The 20,911-nt window shown below is 35.5% G+C and overlaps 1 protein-coding gene across 1 annotated transcript; it reads left to right on the forward strand.

Moving 5' to 3' along the window:
* Nucleotides 1-194: 194 nt before the first annotated feature.
* Nucleotides 195-20,865, forward strand: LOC131957144 (androgen-dependent TFPI-regulating protein; the record flags this gene model as incomplete). Its single annotated transcript, XM_059321870.1, has 4 exons — nt 195-488; nt 18,510-18,611; nt 19,593-19,735; nt 20,785-20,865. Coding segments are annotated over exons 1-4 (491 nt in total), but the record flags the coding sequence as incomplete, so codon positions are not given.
* Nucleotides 20,866-20,911: the final 46 nt, after the last annotated feature.

The following is a 20,911-nucleotide window of genomic DNA, read 5'->3' on the forward strand; positions in this document are numbered from 1 at the left end:
TGAATTGCTAAGAAAAGAAGACGAAAAAAAGTCGGGCATTCCTGATATCTATATTATTAAATATTTACATCGCGTGCTACCTAGAGAGAAGATTTAACGGACCGCAGAGCGATCCGAGCAAATGCGGCCAAAAAATAAATAAAGTTGTAAACAAACTCGAGTTTTGGTAGTAGATTTATAATTATATAGTTAGAATATAGAGATATTGGTTTGGCAACACTTTAAAAGTTTGACATGGCAAACTGTACACATCCCGATATTGCCACGCCAATATAGAATCTAGCTAGATTCTAGATCTAGAAAAATCAAGGTCCATTAATAAAATGGCGAAACTCAAGACCAGGAGTAGTTCTAAATACCTTATATTTGGACTGCATGTCCTTATATTTATTATTGATTTGTTCTCTACATATTATGATATTTTTAATGTAGACATAGGACAAAAAGGATTCAAATCTAAATTTATGTTTTTGACTGTTTGGAATATCGTGAGTAAAAGTAGAATCTAGATCTAGATCTACTTTATTTTTACTAAAAAAAAAAAGGTCACAAAAGTGTAAAAAAATAAATAATTAGGCCTAGGCCTAATTTAGTAATTACTAGATCTAGATAGGATAGATATCTAGGTCTAGATCTAGGATGTAGATCTAGATCTAGTAGTAATAGTACTATAGTAGTACTAGTACTATTATTAACTATTAGTAGACTAGGGTAATCTATCGTTTTAGGTACGTAAAATCCGCCCGCAGCTAGTAATGTACGAAAAAGTTACCTCATTGTCAAGGCTTTAATAACTTTAATAGAAGTATATGTATATTGTGATATATTTGTGTCAAATATTATAGATAAATGGGTAATCTATCGCTTTAGCGTAATCAATTCGGCCGTCACTAGTAATGTAGGGATAAGGTAACTATCAAATATGGCTTAGATGTGAATATATTTTTGCATATTTTACTAAAATACTAAAGATAATTGAATATTAAACCACATTTAAGGTTTAAATCAATAAAAATGTCATGAAATTAAGGTTTAACATCGATGTTCCAGATACTAAATTTGCTATTAAAAACAGCGGCCATCTTAAGAAAATATTATTTTGAGTCATTTCCCTTTAATTTCTATTTGTATGGAAATGTATTGATGTTTGCTATTAAATACGTTAGTCTTGTGTTTAAATACAAAGCATGCTTTTTTTTTTTTAAATTCTGCCCTTTAAACAATTTAATTGACTGACAATAAACATCAGTTCTAGAATTATTATTATGAGATGCAATTTTTACACATTAAGATACTCCCTATTTTTATAGAGCTACCACTACATATCTAATGTTTATTTAAATATTAGTTTGAGTTAATTCTTATTGTTTGTGTTATTGTTTGTTTGCTATTTTCATGTAATATTTTCATGCTTTTTTCCTTTGATTAGTGATTTAATCATAAATGACGTCCTGTTTTTTGACCTTTCTTCCCCTTAACCCCCCCCCCCCCCCCCCCTCATTTTCGCCGTTACGAAATAGTCGTAATGTCGAAAATTACCTTTTTGCCCTGCCTGTTAAAAAGTCAAGCCATAATTCTAATGAAAACGATATATTCAGCATTTTTGTATTTGGCGAAATACATAACGTTTCACGTTTCTTACCCCTCCCATTTCCCGCGTAAAACGTCGTCTCAAAACCAGTTACTCCACCCCTTAAGTGTGCGATGTCATTTATGGTAGATGTCAAGTCCTATATACATTTTGAATAACCTTTGTTGTCAAAATGTTGATACCAAATACCCAAAATGATTTATATGGTGTTATCCATAACGATGTCACATATGCTATGCTAATGTGCCGTCAACTTACGCAGGGTGGTCCGGGGGGGGGGGGGATGCGTGACGTCTATTTTGGAATCTTCTTTAAAGCTGTGCTCAATGAAATTGAGGAACATAAAGCGTTCGTTTTCATGCATACATTTGTTCATAACGAATGATCATAACTATTGCATGCCTGTTGTCCTAAGCGGTGTTTAACAACCTGAGCACATCATCCCCGCCAAAAAGGGCCTGCCACTAAATGCCTACCGACGAAAATAAGCCGCACTATATTGACTCCAAATGAAATAACTTCTGACAATAAGGCTCAAACCAAGTAGCGCCTGTCAACAATATTCGACAAGAGTCCAAGACACCATTAAGTGCCGCACCAGGTGACACTCGACCTCGCTACGCCACTGAACTAATGTAAAGCCACAGCTCAGTATTGGCTTAAATTTAACATAAAATAGTGTTAGCAGTGGACAGCCTCTAAGACTGTGCATTAGGAGTACGGCCGTCGGCAAAACGCCAGAGTCCAACGATATCTGAACATCAATTTTGTCTTTTATGAAGTGCGGAGCACCTTTAGCTTAAGACCTGAGCTTGGCCCCTGTTGACACCACCACTAGCGCCGCTTATGTCCACATATTAATCACACGTTTTGCGTGGAGCTTAATGGACAGACGTTTATAGGTGGGACCGGGAGCCTAAATGCATTTACCGAAGCCGCTGTGTCACGGGCATTTTAGAACCGAACATCTCAGGGCAGCATGTTGCAGAAATTAAAAGCACGTGAATTTGTATAGCAGAGGGAGAACTTCATGCCACTGTAATAAATTAAACACCAATATAATTCACCGAAGTAAAGTCATTTAGATCTATTCGTCAGGCTAAATGTAGCTAGTCTCATCGTCATAGTCATTTAGTGCCTGTTTTGATTTTTTTTTAATTACGCGGTATCTCTTTCTTAAACATTAGCCTAATGACAAATGACGTCACACGCGCCGCGAACTTTGTGACGTTGTGCTTATTGGGGGATGAAACGGCGTGGTTTAGAAAAATGACGTATTTCTTTTTTTTTAAGTGATAGATTCTAATTTTCCTACGAACTATAGGTTCATCTAGTTTTTTTTTCTAGAGGGAGATATCACTATATTGTGATGGGGGGGGGGATTTATATATAATCTCAATATATTCTGATCTACTACTATTCATACGGCAACCATTATACTCGTGAGGAGGACGGGAATCACTCTTATGTTCCGCAGACACTAATTAACAATGTCAACAACTTCGTTTATGAAATAACATGAACTTTATTAACACACACTTATAGATCATTTGTACAATATCAAAAAATACGTCCGTCTTCTACTATATCTAACCCCCAACTAACTTCACTGCTGCGTCTTACGTCATCGGTACATTGTCGCACCATGCTCACGTCACACTCACGCCACACACATTTTATTGAACACGCGCACAATACTCTCGCACCAAATCGTCTACTGTCAAGTTCGTACCGTCCTATGGTAACCTCTACTCGTCTAGTCTAATTCTATATATCTACGCTATGACATATATAGTGGGTGGTTTTTTGTTGTTTTAATAATGTGTGGTGGGGAGGGGTAAACATTGACTACTGAAGAAATAAAAAAACTGATGATAGCAGAAGGAAAAAAAACACCAAAAAAAAAACAAACCATGTGGTATTCAAATGTAACTAATTAAAATTTGAACCTATTTTAAAAAACACAATAATCTTAATTCAGAAAAGGTGTAGGTCTAAGACTAAAAAAAACAACTAGGCTTAATTAAATGGATCGCCCATAAATGACGTCATTTTTTTCCCGACGATTTCCCTCTCACCCAATAGTTACTAAAAGCAAGATGATGATTTAATATCATATCGCAGTTCTACTATACCCGAACCCTTAATCACAATGTCTAACGAACACGAATATATTCTTCATCATTTTTGAAAAAATATTTTACACCGTCCCATATTTTGAGTCCAACGTCATTTATGAAGAATATGGACGACCTAATAATTGACAAGTTAATCAGTACAAAAGGGTTTAATAAATGTTGGACCTCCCAAAAGTCTTTGAGATCTTGGATGTACATACATACATAGCCTTAATTTCAATTGAAATTAAAGATAAGAAGACGGCCCTCTGTCCCACTTTTATTAAACAAGACAGCTATGTATATTCAAAAACAAAATCAACACAATATACATACGAATAGACATGTGTATCAAGGGAAACTACTCTAAATTTTATTTGGAAAGATGGCCGCTGTTTTTATCTGCTAATATTTATCTCAAACACCTTGTTTAAAGTTAGTTTCATGATATTTTAAATTGTTTTGGTCAGTGATTGTTATATTAAATCAATTATCTGTTATGTTTTGTAACATTTGACTTAAATTATACTTATTTAAACAAATATATTCATCAGTTACCTCTCCCGCACATTTCTACTGCAGCCGAATTGATTACGCTAAAACAATAGATTACCGATAAATGAATAATAAACCTAAAACAATGGATAGGCCTAAATCAATATGGGCCAGAAATTAACTTTAAACAGCAGTGTTTGCGAGCAAGATTTGCTATATATAGTATATAACCAGCAGCCATTTGTAAAATAGATTGGCTTCCCCTTAATCTTGTGCTAGATCTAGATCTATATGTTTACAAAAAAAAAAACTTAACTTAAACAAGATGGCTGCTGTAGTAAATGAGCATGGTTGCATCTGTTGGAAACATCGCTAGTCTTCATTTATTACTGAAAAGTTTTAATTCTATTCTTTAAAAACGGGTACATAAATGAAACACTGAAACATTTTGTATTTTCAAAACATAAATCCTCCTTAAAATGTGAAATAATTTATAAAATTTAAGGAGTCACCTGTTTTTCACATTACTAGTCGCGGGCGATTTTATGTTCCTAAAACGATAGATAATCAGTAAAATCTTACTTTAGCATCGTAAATTCGGCCAAAACTAGTAACGTGGGGGGGGGGGGGGAGAGTGAATCAATGAATATGTCTTTAAATATGAGTAGGCCTATATTTTCTTATATTTTAAAAATATTATAGATAATTGAATAACAGATCACCATTTATGGTTAAATCAATTTTATCTTAAATATCCTAATTAATTTTTATTAACCCTTTTCGAGATAGTATATCTATGAAAATCTATCATAATATATAAAAGCCCATGTGCGCACTTCTCTCTCTCTATCTCTTTCTCTCTCTCTCTCTCTCTCTCTCTCTGTCCGCAAAATATTTTCACAGGGTATCATATCAGTATCTTCTGCGATTTATGGAGAACTTGATACGGACTTTTGTTGAAAATAATATGGTAGATGTTTTAAAAGTATAAACAAAAGTTTATTTAAAGAAGACAAATAAAAAATAAAAGCATGTAGAAAAACAATTTTAATTATGCAAGCGGAAAGTGTTTAAGTATAGTTGTGGCAAGAACGCGATTAACAATGACGTCAGTAATGTTTACACTAAGGAAAGAGCGCAAAACTATAATGGCGTCATGTTCCGATTTTAGAATATAAAGAAAGGAACTATTTCATTCAACTTTGATTTAGATCAACGTACGCTATGAAATGTATAATACAATATAATTTTCTCGGCCTAAACTTATAAAATTTACTTTATCTATTTGGATTCTAGATCTAGAGATTCTAGATCTAGACTAGATCTACGGAAAAACTAGACTTAGGCGCTAAGATCTAGATTCTAGATTTAGACTCTATCTACTCTAGAATCTATTCCAATAATAAATTTCTATATTAAACTTTCAGGCCTTAATTATTTTATAGAAATCTTTGTTTAGCTATGGATTCATTAGGTGCCTAAATAGCTGAGATGATTGTGTACTTGACACCACGCAGGTGGTAAGGGTTCGAGACACATCAAGTGAAACTTAATTTTTAAATTTTTTTTTCAATTTTTTTTTTCAATTTGTGAATCTTCCGATTTTAGAATATACACCTTCCCCCTGTGCAGGACACACCATAAGCGGACCCCTGGGGATCTCGGGGCGCTCAACTACACATTTTAAAAAATGTTAGGTCTATGATTAGGCCTACTCAAATTTTACTGTTGGAGTGGTCTCAACTACTTTTTAAAGCCTATTGTTAAACACTCAAGGGAGAGAATTCAAATTATATATGTTTACTGTCGTATTTGTTTGTTAAACAAAAAGAAGTAAACGTACATAAAACCGAAATAGTACAGAATAGTAGTTCTACCAATACAACAGACGAACATGTTATGTTATAAAATCCCAATGGATTGTGGGCCCCTAATCAATGCTATAAAGAAGCAAAAGTCATCTTAATAACTAGCGGCCTCTCGCGCGATGGACTTTGATTTATTTTCAAAAGAATTTTGCCGACAACGGCGAGTTTTATTTTAGGCGGAAGAGGACTTGGGATGGTGTCTATAGAATAAAGGTAATACAACCGCAGCTACAGTATTCTTTTTACAAAACAACTATCAAGTCAAAAATGCAAGAAAATTATTGTTTTAACCATAAAAAAAATAATTTAATGTCTGCTGTAGGCCCCTAAACGGCACCCCCCCCCCCCCCCATATCGGGGTCTGGCGGCACTGTAGTTTCGTCTCTTGCCTATTCGCATAAATCAAGTTTCTTAAGCAGTCTCAAACTATAAAACGTCAATGACTTCACGAGTCTAGATAGCTAAAGGTTATAGGCTTCCATGCGGGTGGCACGGGTTCTAGACACATCAATGTTAAAAGACAATTTTAATTTTTTTTTTTAGATGTGAATGATAAAGTTGCCTATCGGGACTTGGCGGGATACAGGGCAGGTGAAGTAGAGTTCACCTGTTTCTGAAGGTATAGTATGCTCAGAGACATGCTCGGCCGCAATCTTTTTTTCAAACGATAAAAACATGTCTGAGATTTGGCGGGACACTGGGCAGGTGAAGTAGAGTCGAGTGGGTCACCTGTGACGTCAGTATATGAAGGGATAGTGTGGTCAGATCCATGCTCAGTCAAAATTGGTGTTTTTTTTGTAAATTGAGGTCTGGTTATTTTGTGATGATAAGTGACAGACGCGATGTCATTTATGGATGACCCCCCCCCCCCCCCGAAACCCACAATTATCTAACTAGATAACGGGTTATTTAATTTGCTATTAAAAACATCAGCCATCTTAAGAAAATATTATTTAGAGTAACTTTCCTTTCGTTTCTATTTGTATGAAAATGTATATAATATACATATTCAATATAATATTGTATTGATGCATATTTAAATATGATTGTCTTCAGTGTTTCTTCCAGACTTTTTTTCTCCGGGGGGGGGGGGGGGGGGGCACTTGAAATTTTCGGGGGGGGGGGGGGGCGGACACTGTTCAAAGTATATATTTTGTATATAAATTATATAAATTTCATTTCGTTCGGGGGGCGGTAAAAATTTTTCGGAGGGGGGCTTTGCCCCCCCCCCCCCCCCCCCCGAAGAGATGCCTGGAAGAAACTTTTATTGTCTTGTTTAAATCATACAAAGTGTGGTTTTTTTTTTTGTCTGCCCTTTAAAAATTGAAGTTACTGACAAACATCATCATCAGTTATTGAAGTATTGTGAGATGCAACTTGTATCCATTTATAAACTCCCGTTTTTTAATACTAATGCTTATTTGAACAAACTACACAGTTTGATTTTTTTCCTTATGTTTAAATGTTTGCTATTTTCATTTTAGGTTTTAAGTGTGTATTTTCTTTAATTAGTGATTTAATCGTAAATTATGTCAGTTCTTTTTACTTCTCTCTACCTTAATTAAACCCCAACCTCCATCATATTTTAGTTGTCAATGTCACAAAAGGTCATAATGTAAAATATTACCAGTTTTGCTCTGCCTTTTTCTAATATCTCTAGCCAAAATTTTGACTAAGATAAATGTTTTTCATCATGTTTATATAGAGAGAGACAACATTTATTATCCACCAGCTTCCCTCTAAAACATCATCTTAAAAAAATCAGCCATTCCACCCCTTGCCTTAAGCGTGTGTTGTCATTTATGGTCGATCCCAAGTCTCCACCTTTCAGTGTAGGTATTCTAAATGAGCCGAAAAATTTAAGCCGGTTTTAAAATTTTTTGGTCGCGTTGCGGCATCGCGCGGCGGTCCGACCCCATAACACATACGCAATTAGAAACCACTGATTTAGAAAGAAGAATGGTAGCTCTGTAAGATGGTATAACTTTACCAGCTGTATAATATAATTAAATGCTAAAAATGTTCAATTTAAAATTTTAAAATGATTTTTTTCCATTAAAAAATAATTTTACAGCCGCCAAAGTTGTATATTCCGAAAGGGCATCCAATTTGCCATAAAACTGTTACGATTTAATATGGGGTCGGACCGCAGTAAATGAAACCAATGTATACAAATCGCGACGACCCGCATCTAAATTTCGCCGGCTTGAGTCAAGATTGTGTTGAATTCCGGAACACCCGACCTCGGTTCAGAGCAAGATTTTGTGTTTATTCGTTGATTACAGTGGATTTAAAAACACGTGCAGGTAAGTTGAATGCACATTATATTACTAGCTATATTCTATTTATTTATGATTAACTGCTGCTTTAATACATTTGAATATTAGTGTCCGCTTATCGGTAATTGCTCCACGCTTAAAATTTTTTTTTCCAAAAAATGACCTAGCCTTTTTTAAAAGTCAGTTGTATTTAATTTATGGTCACTGAAATAAAAAAGGAATGCACAATAAATCAAAAAGATGTTTAAAAGGATGATAGAATTTAATTTGTTTTAGTAAATTATGTTAGTTAATAACATCGGCCGATTAAACTATCAATATTTTGTCGATATTTCAAGCCGATTGTCCCGCCATGTTTTTTTTTTACTTTCTCGTAGTGTTGGGTTCAACTATTAATTTACCGCAGCGGTTAACAGCATACTTTCAATTTATTGTAGCATTGTTTTTTTTTTTGTCTTTCCTAGTTTCATAGTTAACTATTCTATATATGTGCAGTAGTTACATTAAATTTTAGAATATTACGATCTTTTACATTTTTTATCTCTAGATTTATTGTAATGACGACTTAAAATAAAATGTAGCCCCCCCTTCCATAATAGTTTTAGTCCAAAGTTGTTTCTAGATTTAGTCTAGATCTACTTAGATTCACTATTGCTTTCATGTTAATATTTAGATCTAGTAGTAGAACTATCTATAGTGCTTACATTTTAATATCTAAAAAGCATTGAGCAGCCTTACTTTTAATATTATTATTATTCTATTTACAGAGCAAGATATTAGCATAAAAGAAAGGGGAAACTCATTGGCCTACCAAAAATTTTGTATTGTTGTGAAAGCAACAACAGGACTCCTGAATACTTTTGAAGGAAACCATATGTCAAATGTTAGTATTGTATGCACTTTGCTTATTATTTATAATGATGTAATGTTACATGATTGATATCTAAGTTGGTATAAAGATATACAGGCCTGCTATATAAGTCAGTATATTTGAAATGCTAATTAATTGTTTTTATTCACAGGACATTTTCTATACTCTGGACCAATGGAAGGATCCCTTACTAGATTCCATAATTTGATCTGTAACCTTGGAAGAAGGACAAACTCAACCAGGATATTGACTATTAATTACAATGCTACCCAACCTCATAGAGAACTTTCCCAATCAGAATATTGACCTGTCTTTTTGAACCTGCTCTAAGATTTCTGATAATTGTATAAGTTAGGACCTAGACATTTCCAGAAGTTGACTTTGATCAATAACTAACTAGAAGAATTAAATATACTAGTAACAAGTAAATTTATGCTAAACAAGTCATGATTAGGAACCAGAGTAACAAAACTAGATGAACATCACAACTCTATTAGGGTAATTTAAAAAGAAATTTCAGTTTAACTAATTATCTTACTTCGTCAGTTTTTAAAAATGCATGGAATTTCTTCTTATCATAGTATATAAGTAAAGAAGTAGTATAGTTATTTAGTTTTTTATAACAAAGTAATGCTAACATGTTTCCTACACAATTTATATTACTTTCTTAAAGTAGAACACTTTTTTGCAAGATGTTAGGTAATGAAAATTCTTGATTTTGGGCGGTTAAGGAAGGATGCCTTGTATTGTTTTGCAGAATGATTATTTTATGTCCTCTGTGTTTATTATATATTAAGAACATCATGTGCTTTAAGTTGGTGTAAAATTTATTAAGATACCTTACTTAAATATTTTTTTAATAATTTTTTGAAAAAGGATGAAATTTCTAATTTTTATAAACTGACCTTGCTGAATCTGGTCTCGCTAATTACTTTCTTTATTAATTCTTTACCTGTTTATTTTATATTAACATGGTTTGAAATTTCCTTTCTTAGAACATTTATAATATTAATGTGACTTAATTAGTTGATTTTCTATGATTTTTTAAAAATGACTGTAAATTAACTTTTTGTCTCCCTTTTCGTACTTCGGTAAAATTGTGCTTTGGCTCATTTTTATGTGAATAAATTTTCTACTTATATCGGTCTGACAACCTTGAAAAAAATTGGGTTTGCTATTTGTATTACTGGCTGTGTGTGCAAGAAATTGAGAGTTCTAACTTAGTTATTGTAGAAGTTAGTAGGGGTCTCAAATATACCCTTTACTGTTCAAAAAACGAACGCATTTTTTGAGTTTTAAAAAATTCATAACTTTTTTAAAAATGGACATACATCAATAATTTGGTGTTTCTGTTCTGATGAAAACAGTCTCTATCAGGTGGAAGTGTTAAATTTTATTTAATTTCATTATAAAAATTTCATTTTGAATACCTACTTTCAGACACATTTTGGTTTATCCTTTGTTGTCAAAATGTCAATGAACGATATGGGGGTTGTCCATAAATGATGTCAGATATGATTTGATACGGGAGTGAGTCAAGATTTGTGACCGTTAACTGTGGCGAATCTACAGTTTATGACGTGTAGGTCTTAATGAATGGAGGTGAACGCGGAAAAATTCCTGAGGAGAACCTATATAATGCTATATATTCAATAAAAATCTATATATATAATCCTCTTCTGTGAGCCTTTAGAAAACAAGCTGCAAGCGCCTCCTTGCAGTCCCCTCTCTTCTCTCTATCACTATCACTACCACCCCCACCCCACATTGTCTGGGTGAGCTGTGGTCACGCTGTTTACATTTTACAATCATAGAGACGGGTTTGGTGACGGCTATTACTATTAGGGGCAGATTAATTTAGTTTGAAACGATTTTTAAACTTAGAGGAGGTAACTAAGAGGAGGCTGCTTTCACGTGGGGGGGGGGGGGGGGGGGGAAGGGGGGTTTAGTGTTTTTAAGCAAATATTTTCAGTGTCAGCATTGGTACCAGGGGCGGAACTACAGTGCCGCCAGACCCTGCAAATGCGGGGGGGCCCACGCCATTTAGGGGCCCATAGCCGACCATAATACATTTTTATGGTTAGAAAATATAATTTTCTTGCATTCTTGAGTTGACGATATAACTATAAGCTTTTGTAAATAATAAACAGATCTACTACAGTGTTTCTTCCAGACTTTTTCTCCGGGGGGGGGGGGGGGGGCACTCGAAATTTTCGGGGGGGGGGGGCGTAGACTTTCTTCGGGGGAGCGGACACTGTTTTAAAAGTATATATTTTCTATATAAATAATATAAATTTCATTTCGTTCGGGGGGGGGGGGGGGGGGGGGACGGTAGAATTTTTTCAAGCTTCGCCCCCCCACCCCCCCCCCCCCCCGAAGAGATGCCTGGAAGAAACTCTGATCTACTACAGTAGTGATGTTATACAGTAGCTAACCCATGCTGTTGCGTAAAAAAAATATGCCTTAGCTGTAGTGTGAAAGATAGGCAAACGTTCAAAACACTTCCAAGACTTATTTCCCTTTTTTAAATAGCTAAATAGGGGTGCTCATAAGCTCCTGTTGATATATTTGTACTAAACAAATTAAAAAGCAATTACTTCTCTTAATTATTATTTTTAAAAATATACTAAAGAATAACATAGCATAAAAAGAAAATATGTTTAAAACAAATAATATAAATAAACGTTCAAAACACTTCCAAGGACTTATTTCCCTTTTTTAAATAGTTAAATAGGGGTGCTCATAAGCTCCTTTTGATATATTTGTACTAAACAAATTAAAAAGCAATTACTTCTCTTAATTATTATTTTAAAAAAATATACCAAAGAATGACATAGCATAAAAAGGAAATATGTTTAAAACAAATAATATAAATAAAAAAAAAACATTAAAATAAATATAACACGAGAAACCATTACACATACAAAGCTTTCACGTTTTATATTCTTTTGACCGGCTAAACAGCAGGGTGTAGGCAAACATGTTGAATAAACTAGTTCTAAAACTGAATTTTTAAAATTCAAAACAAAATAATGCACTCACACATGACATGTTGTAATTTATTTAAATTGAAAAAAATAAGAAATTGTTTTCAAAACCAGATCAGGCCAGAAATGAGTATCCAATGTTTGTATCATGTGTTTGTATATACATTATATATATATATATATATATATATATATATATATATATATATATATATATACATTATATAATATATATATATATATATATATATATATATATATATATATATATATAGTATATATATATATATATATATACACATTATATATATATATATATATTATATATATATAATACATAGGGGCCCAGAAATTTATTTGCGGGGTGGCCCTTTTTTTCTAGTTTCGCCACTGATTGGTACTGTCGAATTCACAAATTATAAATTACTGAAAAGTAGAAAAAAAAAAAAACTAAATAGCGGCGTATCATACGCAGCGGGTCGGCTCGTAATGATAAATAAGCATTTGTATACGTTATACCTTGCTCAAAACGAATGCTCATAAATGTAGCAAACCTGCTAATTTGAGACGTTTGACAAAACGGCCTCAACTCATTATCCTTGTCAAAAAGGCTTGCCACCAAATGCCTGCATGGGGGCCCGGGTCCGACGAACCAAAGGAGCCGGTGATAGACCACCAGTAGCTATCGCGCTGTGTATGATGCGTAAATAACGTAAAAGCAACGTCTTTTATGGGCGATCTAATATTGGATGGATTACTGCTAAAAGCGTTCAAAAGTTCGTCCTCCCAACAATTGTTGTGGTCTTGATGCACACTATTAATTCTGAAAGGTCTAATTAGTCATTCATTTCAACCATATTTGGAAAAAAAAGAGAAGTTAATATACAAGCGTATATTAAAACAATACAAAATAACCATATTAAAACTACAAAATCAACAGAAAAGACCTGTGAATAGAAAATGTTCAAGGTAAACCACTCTATTATTGTATAGAAACATAACCGCTGCTTATATTTACTCATTGTTGTCTCGAACAGGGTAGTTTAAAGTTTATTCTAGGATTTTTTTTTTTTTTTGGTTTGGTCATGGATTGTGATATGTTTTCAATTTTCTGTTATATTTATGTAAAATGTATCATAAATATGGCCAAATGAAAGAGTCATTAGTTACCTCCACCGTTCATTACTAGCTTCGTTGGAATTTTCGACTCTTGTCATCGCGAGAAAAATCCCGTCTCTATAAACAGGTCAGTATGACTTCATAGAGAGAATATTATTTTTAGGACTATATTTTAAAAATCTATTTTCTATTCTAAACATTATTGTCCGCTTCTCACGTTTACCAATCTGCGGGGGAAATAAATTACCTAAATGCGGTGGGTTTTTTTTGAGAAATCAGAAATAGCGAAAAGTATTACTTCCGGTCAACAGAAATTACTTAAAATTTGATGGAAGGCAGATAATTAAATATTTTACTTACATGTGAAATTTCGTCTATCAATCTGAAAGAGCACTCAAGTGTTAGGTTAGGTTTGCCTGTCGTCCCTACTGGGATATAGGCCGCTGACAAGAGCTTGCCAGACGTCCTCTGCTGGGTTATTCTCTAATTGTCCCCAGGTGTATCCAATCTTCTTGGTGTCTTCTTCCCGTTCACGTCTCCAGGTCTTTCTTGGTCTGCCTCTCCTCCTCCTGCCTTGTGGATTCCAGGTGCGGGCCTGTCTTGTTATGCTGGATACAGGATTCCCAAATGTGTGGCCGATCCATTTCCATTTCTCTGGAGGATTTCTACTTCAACTGGGCAGTTGATTCGTCCGTTGCCAAATAACATCATTTCTGATGGTTTTAGGCCAGCGAATTCGCAGGATCTTTCTAAGGCATGCGTTTATAAATGATTGTATTTTCTTCTTATTTAAAGCAGTTATTCTCCATGTCTCAGCTCCATAGAGTAAAACAGGTTTTACTAGTGTGTTGAAGATCCGGATTTTTATTCTCCAGAACCCCAAACATTTTTTTAGTTGGTAGAAAACCAAAAGTAGAATAAAGTCCCTCATCCGGTTACCGGAAATCGCTGATATATTTGACGATTTAGTATTTTCGGTAATTTATACAGCTTATTTGTCTTTGCCAAGAAAACAAACTTACACTAGGAGGTACATTGTTTAAACACATGCGCATTAATTAAAACACATGGAAACCACCAAATGTGAAAATAGAAAACAATATCAATCAAGTATTAATCTACAATAATGGAAAAGATTGTGTAGAGAGTAGCTGATAATGATATTGGCAGTTATCACTACTTTGTAGTAGCAATAATGATACTCAAACGAAAATTATTGTAGTTGGATAAAAAAGGAATTGACTTTTTGACACACAAAAAAAGAGGAGTATTCAGGTTTTAGCTAAAAATAAAATACAGCTTTCTAAAAAAGGAGGACAAGGACTGAGTTTACAATTTTAAAAAAAATTATGATGGCGCCAGTTGGGCCACGATTTCAGGATGAAAACGGCCCTTGAGATAAAGAGCCAGGACAAAAGGGCCCCTACATTGTTTGCTCTCGTCTTATTGACTAGCGACGTATAGGCTCCCGACTATTTGCCCCCCCCCCCCTTTCCTTTCCCACCGAAGAGTGAGTTTCTTCTTTTGGGGGGGGGGGGGGGGGCTCTGCCCGGAGATTTAGTCTCTACGGATACCGTATTAACATGGTGCTTTTTATCTGGAGCCTGAAGCCGTTTTGTCTTGAGCTAAAATGACAGGGGTAGTTGCGTCGGGAGTCTAAATGAAGGGAGTTGAAAGGACATGAACCTATTTTGAACAGGCCCTTCATGACGGGAGCCTATATATAGAGAGCCTTATTGATCCCAGCTTATTTGTAGGGAGCCTATATGACGGGTTCATTTGTCGATGACTCTTTTGACGGGGTTCATTTGTCGGTGACTCTTTTGGGCGGGGGCCATTTTGTCACTGGCGGTTAGGATGCCACACGTGTCTGGTCACATGGTGGGATAAGAGTATTCGCACAATTTACTTTAGACAAAATGCAGCTTTGTTACCTGCATAATTTTAACTTCTCCCCCTTTCCCCAATATATTGTGAGTAATATTTTTGAAAAAATCTTACATTTTTATATAAACGTGAATATTTTAAAATTCATTCTAAAGCAACTGCATTTTTTTAGTGTCTCCAAACCCTGTACTTTGGCTTCTGTGTAGTCAGTGATTTAGCTGAACTTGCGGCTTTGCAGCACAAATGTCTACGAAACTGGCGAGACACATTCACTCAACTATTGCTTTCCCAGTCGGAACGGTAATATCAATTATTTATATTAGTTACATTCAGAGGCGTAGCGAGGGGGGGGGGGGAAGGCGAAGGGTGCGGACCGCACCGGGTGACACCATGTAGGGGGGGGGTGACACCAAGGCAAAAAAAATAGTAAAATATATAGAGAAAAATTTCAGGGGGGGGGGGTGCAAACTGAAGTTTGTCCCTGGGAAGAGTCGTTACGGCCTCTGAGGGGGGTGACACCCGACCTCGCTACGCCACTGGTTACATTAAATAACTAACGTACTCGTGCCTGTGCGTTGTCGCGGGTACTAGAAGAATGTCTGACTAAATATTTTAGAGGTTTTCATCAACGCATTACCAATCCTATAATATATGTATGGTCTTGTTTTCTAAGTCTGGGTAATTTTAATGTAACCAATGCCTGCGCTTTGATCATATTTATAAGGGAACGGGTTAACCACACTACCGCATAAAAGCTTTGAGTGTACGTTAATTACTCACCGTTAAAGTGGAGGTAAAACACTTCGGTGACGTAGAGGGGCGCTCTCGGGTGCCCCCAATTACATTACCGCAGGGGCGCTGTGTAAGGCCCCTGGCTCTTTAAAACTAATGAAGGCGCCATGGTGCTCTCAGCATAGCCAGTGCCGGCCCCAGGTTATTTAGCGCCCTAGCCAAAACTTATTAAAAGCGCCCCCCCCCCTCAATTTTTTTCGTGACCCCCGTATTATCAGATGCGTTTGCAACCCTTCCCGGCGCCCAGGGACAAACTTTCGATTTGCATTTCCCCCCCCCCCCTCAAACTTTCTATTTGTTTTTTTTCAACCATTTTGGCGCCCCCCTCCGGACAGCGCCCTAGGCGACCTCCTAGTTCGCCTTATAGGTAGCGCCGGCCCTGAGCATAGCCCAGGTCGCCAAATAGCACCTTGTCGAGGCACCGGGGCGATGTACTTAATTCAATTTAGTGAACGTCGATGATGCCCCATTTCATCCTCTGTCTGTCTAGATCGAAACGCAGGAGTGAAAATTCGGGACACTTCTACTTGACCGATACGATTCACATTTGACACGTGGGTTCAAGACATGAAGACAATGCAATCTGAAATTAAATTTGACTTAATTGGATGCCTAATTAATTTTTTATGAATTAATTAAAATTTGGACAGAATTAGTAGGCATGTCTATCCAACCACACCACACGCGTCATCACGTTCAATAGCTGCGCCATCAGGTTTAATAGCTGCGCCATCACGTTCAATAGACGTGTAATGGTTTTTAGTCATGTAACACTATTGTAAATAAAACATGTAAAGTACTGAAAAAAAAATTCAAAAAAAAAAACGTTTTAATAACAAGCTTTTATGTAATGATGCACTAAAAAGTAGAAAATAAATTATACACTACTATTTAAATTACTATAAAGAAAAGCGTGGGTCTCTTCTCAAATATTAGTAAAGGTATCCAATAGGTACTAAAGTACTAAAGTGACCCACGCTTTTCTTTATAGTAATTTAAATAGTAGTGTATAATTTATTTTCTACTTTTTAGTGCATCATTACATAAAAGCTTGTTATTAAAACGTTTTTTTTTTTTAAATTTTTTTCTTTCGCACCGTTTAAAACGTAGGCGCCATGGCGCTCACGGGAATCCCGGGTTCCAAATCACACCCTACCGGGGCCCGCCCGTGCGAAATTTCATACTTTTGTCATATTCTCTTATTCTATTAAAATTATAGTGCTTAGTCACCTAAAGCTGTACTTTTGTGTATTTCCAATTTCTCAGAATTGTTTCATACAGGTGAAGACTCAATGAAAATGTACAGTGACATCACATCTGACTTTATTTGAAGTTTAATTTACTTTTTAACAATCAATGTTCATAAGTAAATATTAATTTGCGCTCACTTTTTCCCATCTCTATATTCAAAACTTTATGAAATAGCCCTATTTCATAATGGACTGATGTTAAAAAATTAAATATAAGATAATTTGTTTTACTTTTTTTTAAAAACCAAATAGGCCTACATCATAATTAATACTTTGGTTTTAGTTAATCCTAATATATAAAACCCCACGTTCGCACCTCTCTCTCTCTCTCTCTCTCTCTCTCTCTCTCTCTCTCTCTCTCTCTCTCTCTCTCTCTCTCTCTCTCTCTCTGTCCGCAAAATATTTTCGCCGGACATCACGTCAGAATCGGCAGCGATATATGGATACCTTTATTCGGACTTTTGTTGAAAATAATATGCTAGATGTTTTAAATGTATAACCACAATTTTATTTAAAGAAGAAAAATAAAAAATAAAGGCGTATTCGAATGTAGAGAAACAGTATTATTTATGCAACCGGAAAAGTGTATAAACTTGGGACAAGAACGCATTTAACAATGACGTCGCTTATTGTTTACACTAAAACACTAAAACAAGAGCACGAAACTGATGACGTCATCTTCCGAGTTTAGAATAAAAAGAAATGAACTATTTCATTCAAATATGATTTACAGCTATGTACGCTATGAAATGTAGCCTATACAATACGACTCTTCTCGGCCTAAACTTAAAAAAATTATTTTATCTATTTGGATTCTAGATCTAGAGATTCTAGATATTGATCTAGATCTAGATATTCCCGGCGCCGCAGGCGCTTCAAATTTGGCAGGATCTTGCCTTGGGGCGACAGAACACGGGGGCCGGTTGGCCGAAAAGTCTACGATGAGGGGGTCAAAACTGACCTCGACTGACCGGCGCCTTATATGGGCGAATTAATTAAGCATTCAAATTCTCAATGTTTTCGAAAGCCTAAGCGAAGCTGGGCAGCATGCCTAGTTTTACATAATAAAGGACAGATAGGATCTCCTCTTGAAAAAAAAAACACATTTTGCTCCATTTTCATTTTGTTTACGTTTTTATTAAAGTCGATATTTAAATTGAGCAAATAAAATAATTAGCCAGAATATTCTTTGAAAATACAAGTAATAAAGCATTAATTATTGAATTACAACAAAAATTCCCTTGTTCTTTCAGTTTGTTGTTTTACTATTCTGGGGATTGTATTCCATTGATAGAGAGCTAGTGTATCCAAAAGCTTTGGACGACATTATTCCATCATGGCTAAACCATCTTTTAGTAAGTTCGTAACATTGATTTTACTATCTACATTAAGAAAAAGAATAACATTGTCAATTTATTAATTTTGTATAGTATAAGTTATTTATTTGTGTAACTTTGAATTATTGAAGTGTTATTTTATATTAAGTTTGGGTTAGGGTTACAAAAGTTAAGAACAGCTGGGAATGTGTGCTTGATTTAGTTATTACCTATTTATGACTAACAGAAAAGTTAATATTTGGACACCCTCGTCATCTTTGGTCTAAACATCCTGAATAATTTTAAAATTAGTAATCTGATATAATTCAGCAACACCCATTATCATTGAGTGTATGTACTGTATGCATTGGGAATAATTTACAAGTAAAATATGCAATGTTGAGGAAAGGGAATGAAATGTTTTAGCACTTTATGTTCATTAGCACTTAAAAATATATACGATAAGTTACATTTTTAAATAACTCTAATTATGTGTTTAATTCCATGCTGTCTGCATTGAGCATATAAGATTGCACAAGAAAAGAAATAAGTCAATACATTTTACTTTTTAAATATCTTAACTCTTTAGTTTTATTTAACCTGAATTTAACCTGTACTTATCTAAGAAGCACGTTTCTGATGTAGTCATCGGCTTCAATGACATTGGCATACAGGGGGTTTAACTTGAGTGTTACCGAATCACTCACTGTAATAGTGCGATAGAACACTCTTCGGTGACAGCCCAGGTGTCAGGGACGTAGAGAGGCGCTCTCGGGAGCCCCCGATTATAGTAACGCAGGGGTACCGCGTACGGCTCCTGGCTGCTTAAAACTAACTAAGGCTCAATGGTGCTCACAGGATTTACTTTAGTGAACGACTATGATGCCCCATTTTATCCATAGTTTATCGCTCTATTTAAAAAAAAAACATAGGCGCCATAGCGCTCGCGGTAAAGCCCGGGGCGCCAAATAATACCTTGCCAGAGGCCAACCAGTGTGAACTTGTACCTTTTCCCCGCAGAAACCTTCTCTGGAGTATTCTCATCAACTCCCCAAAGAGCAAGGCACTCAGATGAACAGCATCCAAGTTTTCTTTTATAACATACTGTATATAGAGAAAAATCACACCTCTCAGGGCGCCGCCCTCGCAAAATTAAAAGAAGGGTTTTTTTGTTGTTTTTTTTTGCAGATGCCCCTCTTCCCTCCCCCCCCCCCCCTCCCCCCCCCCCCCCCGGATAATAATACTTTTAAAATCTTATTCTGCACCAAAAAAATTGTGTTAAAGTTTGGTTGCTTATGGTAAAATCAATAGGGGTAGGAGGGGGTGAAAAGTCACAGGGTTGAAAAGTCACACCAAGTTTTTGTCTTGAAGAACATATTTTTTTCATTCCTTCATCAAGAAAATTATAATTTTTAATTGTATACCCTGCTTGGAGTTCACTTCCTGTTTTAACTTTCTGGAACGGAGTTCAGAACCACATCTACTTGTTTTCATTGACAAAATAGGAAAATTCAATTAACGGAATCCTGTAAGTATGCTTGCATCTTTCATTATTGTTGTGTTTTCATGCAATGTTTATTCTCTCAAGCCATAATAACGTCAGTCTGGATTAATTGTTTTTACTTTTTAGAAAGTTCATTAAAAAAGAAGACTACTTGGTACAAAACATGCAAAATATTATTTCTTTGCTCCAAATGATTAGTCATTATATTCCCTTGGAATGTATAATATGCTATTGCAGACAGTGAATAAAATAGTAATAGGCAAGTCAAGTAGTAGTAGTAGTAATAAATATATAATTTTACTCAGTCTTCTTCTTCTTCGTTCTTAATTTTTAGTGTTGGGAGGGATCGAGCCTTATCTGCCAGAGGGTTTGAACTCGAGACTTTTTCCGACCTTTTGCCGACTCGACCACGCCTACATCACAATTAAGGATACGTGTCAACTGGTTGTGCGCCATTGAAGCCATTGACTCCGATTTCAGCCTGATTTGCTTCCATAGCCTTTGTCCAACCAAGAACAAACTACAAGGCAGCAGTTGTTTGATTTTGGAGTTGTCTCTCCTAGAAGAGTGGCTGTCCCCAGCTAACGAGCCTCATCTGCCAGAGGGTTCGAACTCGAGACTTTTCGGTTTAGAAACCATGAGCTTTACCGTCTCGATCACGCCGACCCCATTTTACTCAGTAACAATAACCTTTATAGTCTGTTATAGTGCTGTAACCAACAAAATTACCATGGCAGAATCTTGCTCCTCTGCGAAAACTGCAGAAGAGGATTGGCTGAAGGCATTCAGGTAACTTCACTAGGACAAGCTATCTCTGCAAAGTCCTGAGGCAACA

Source organism: Physella acuta, unplaced genomic scaffold, assembly GCF_028476545.2.
Source record: "Physella acuta isolate Inbredline_101_S28 unplaced genomic scaffold, ASM2847654v3 ptg001213l, whole genome shotgun sequence".
Lineage (NCBI taxonomy): Eukaryota > Metazoa > Mollusca > Gastropoda > Physidae > Physella > Physella acuta.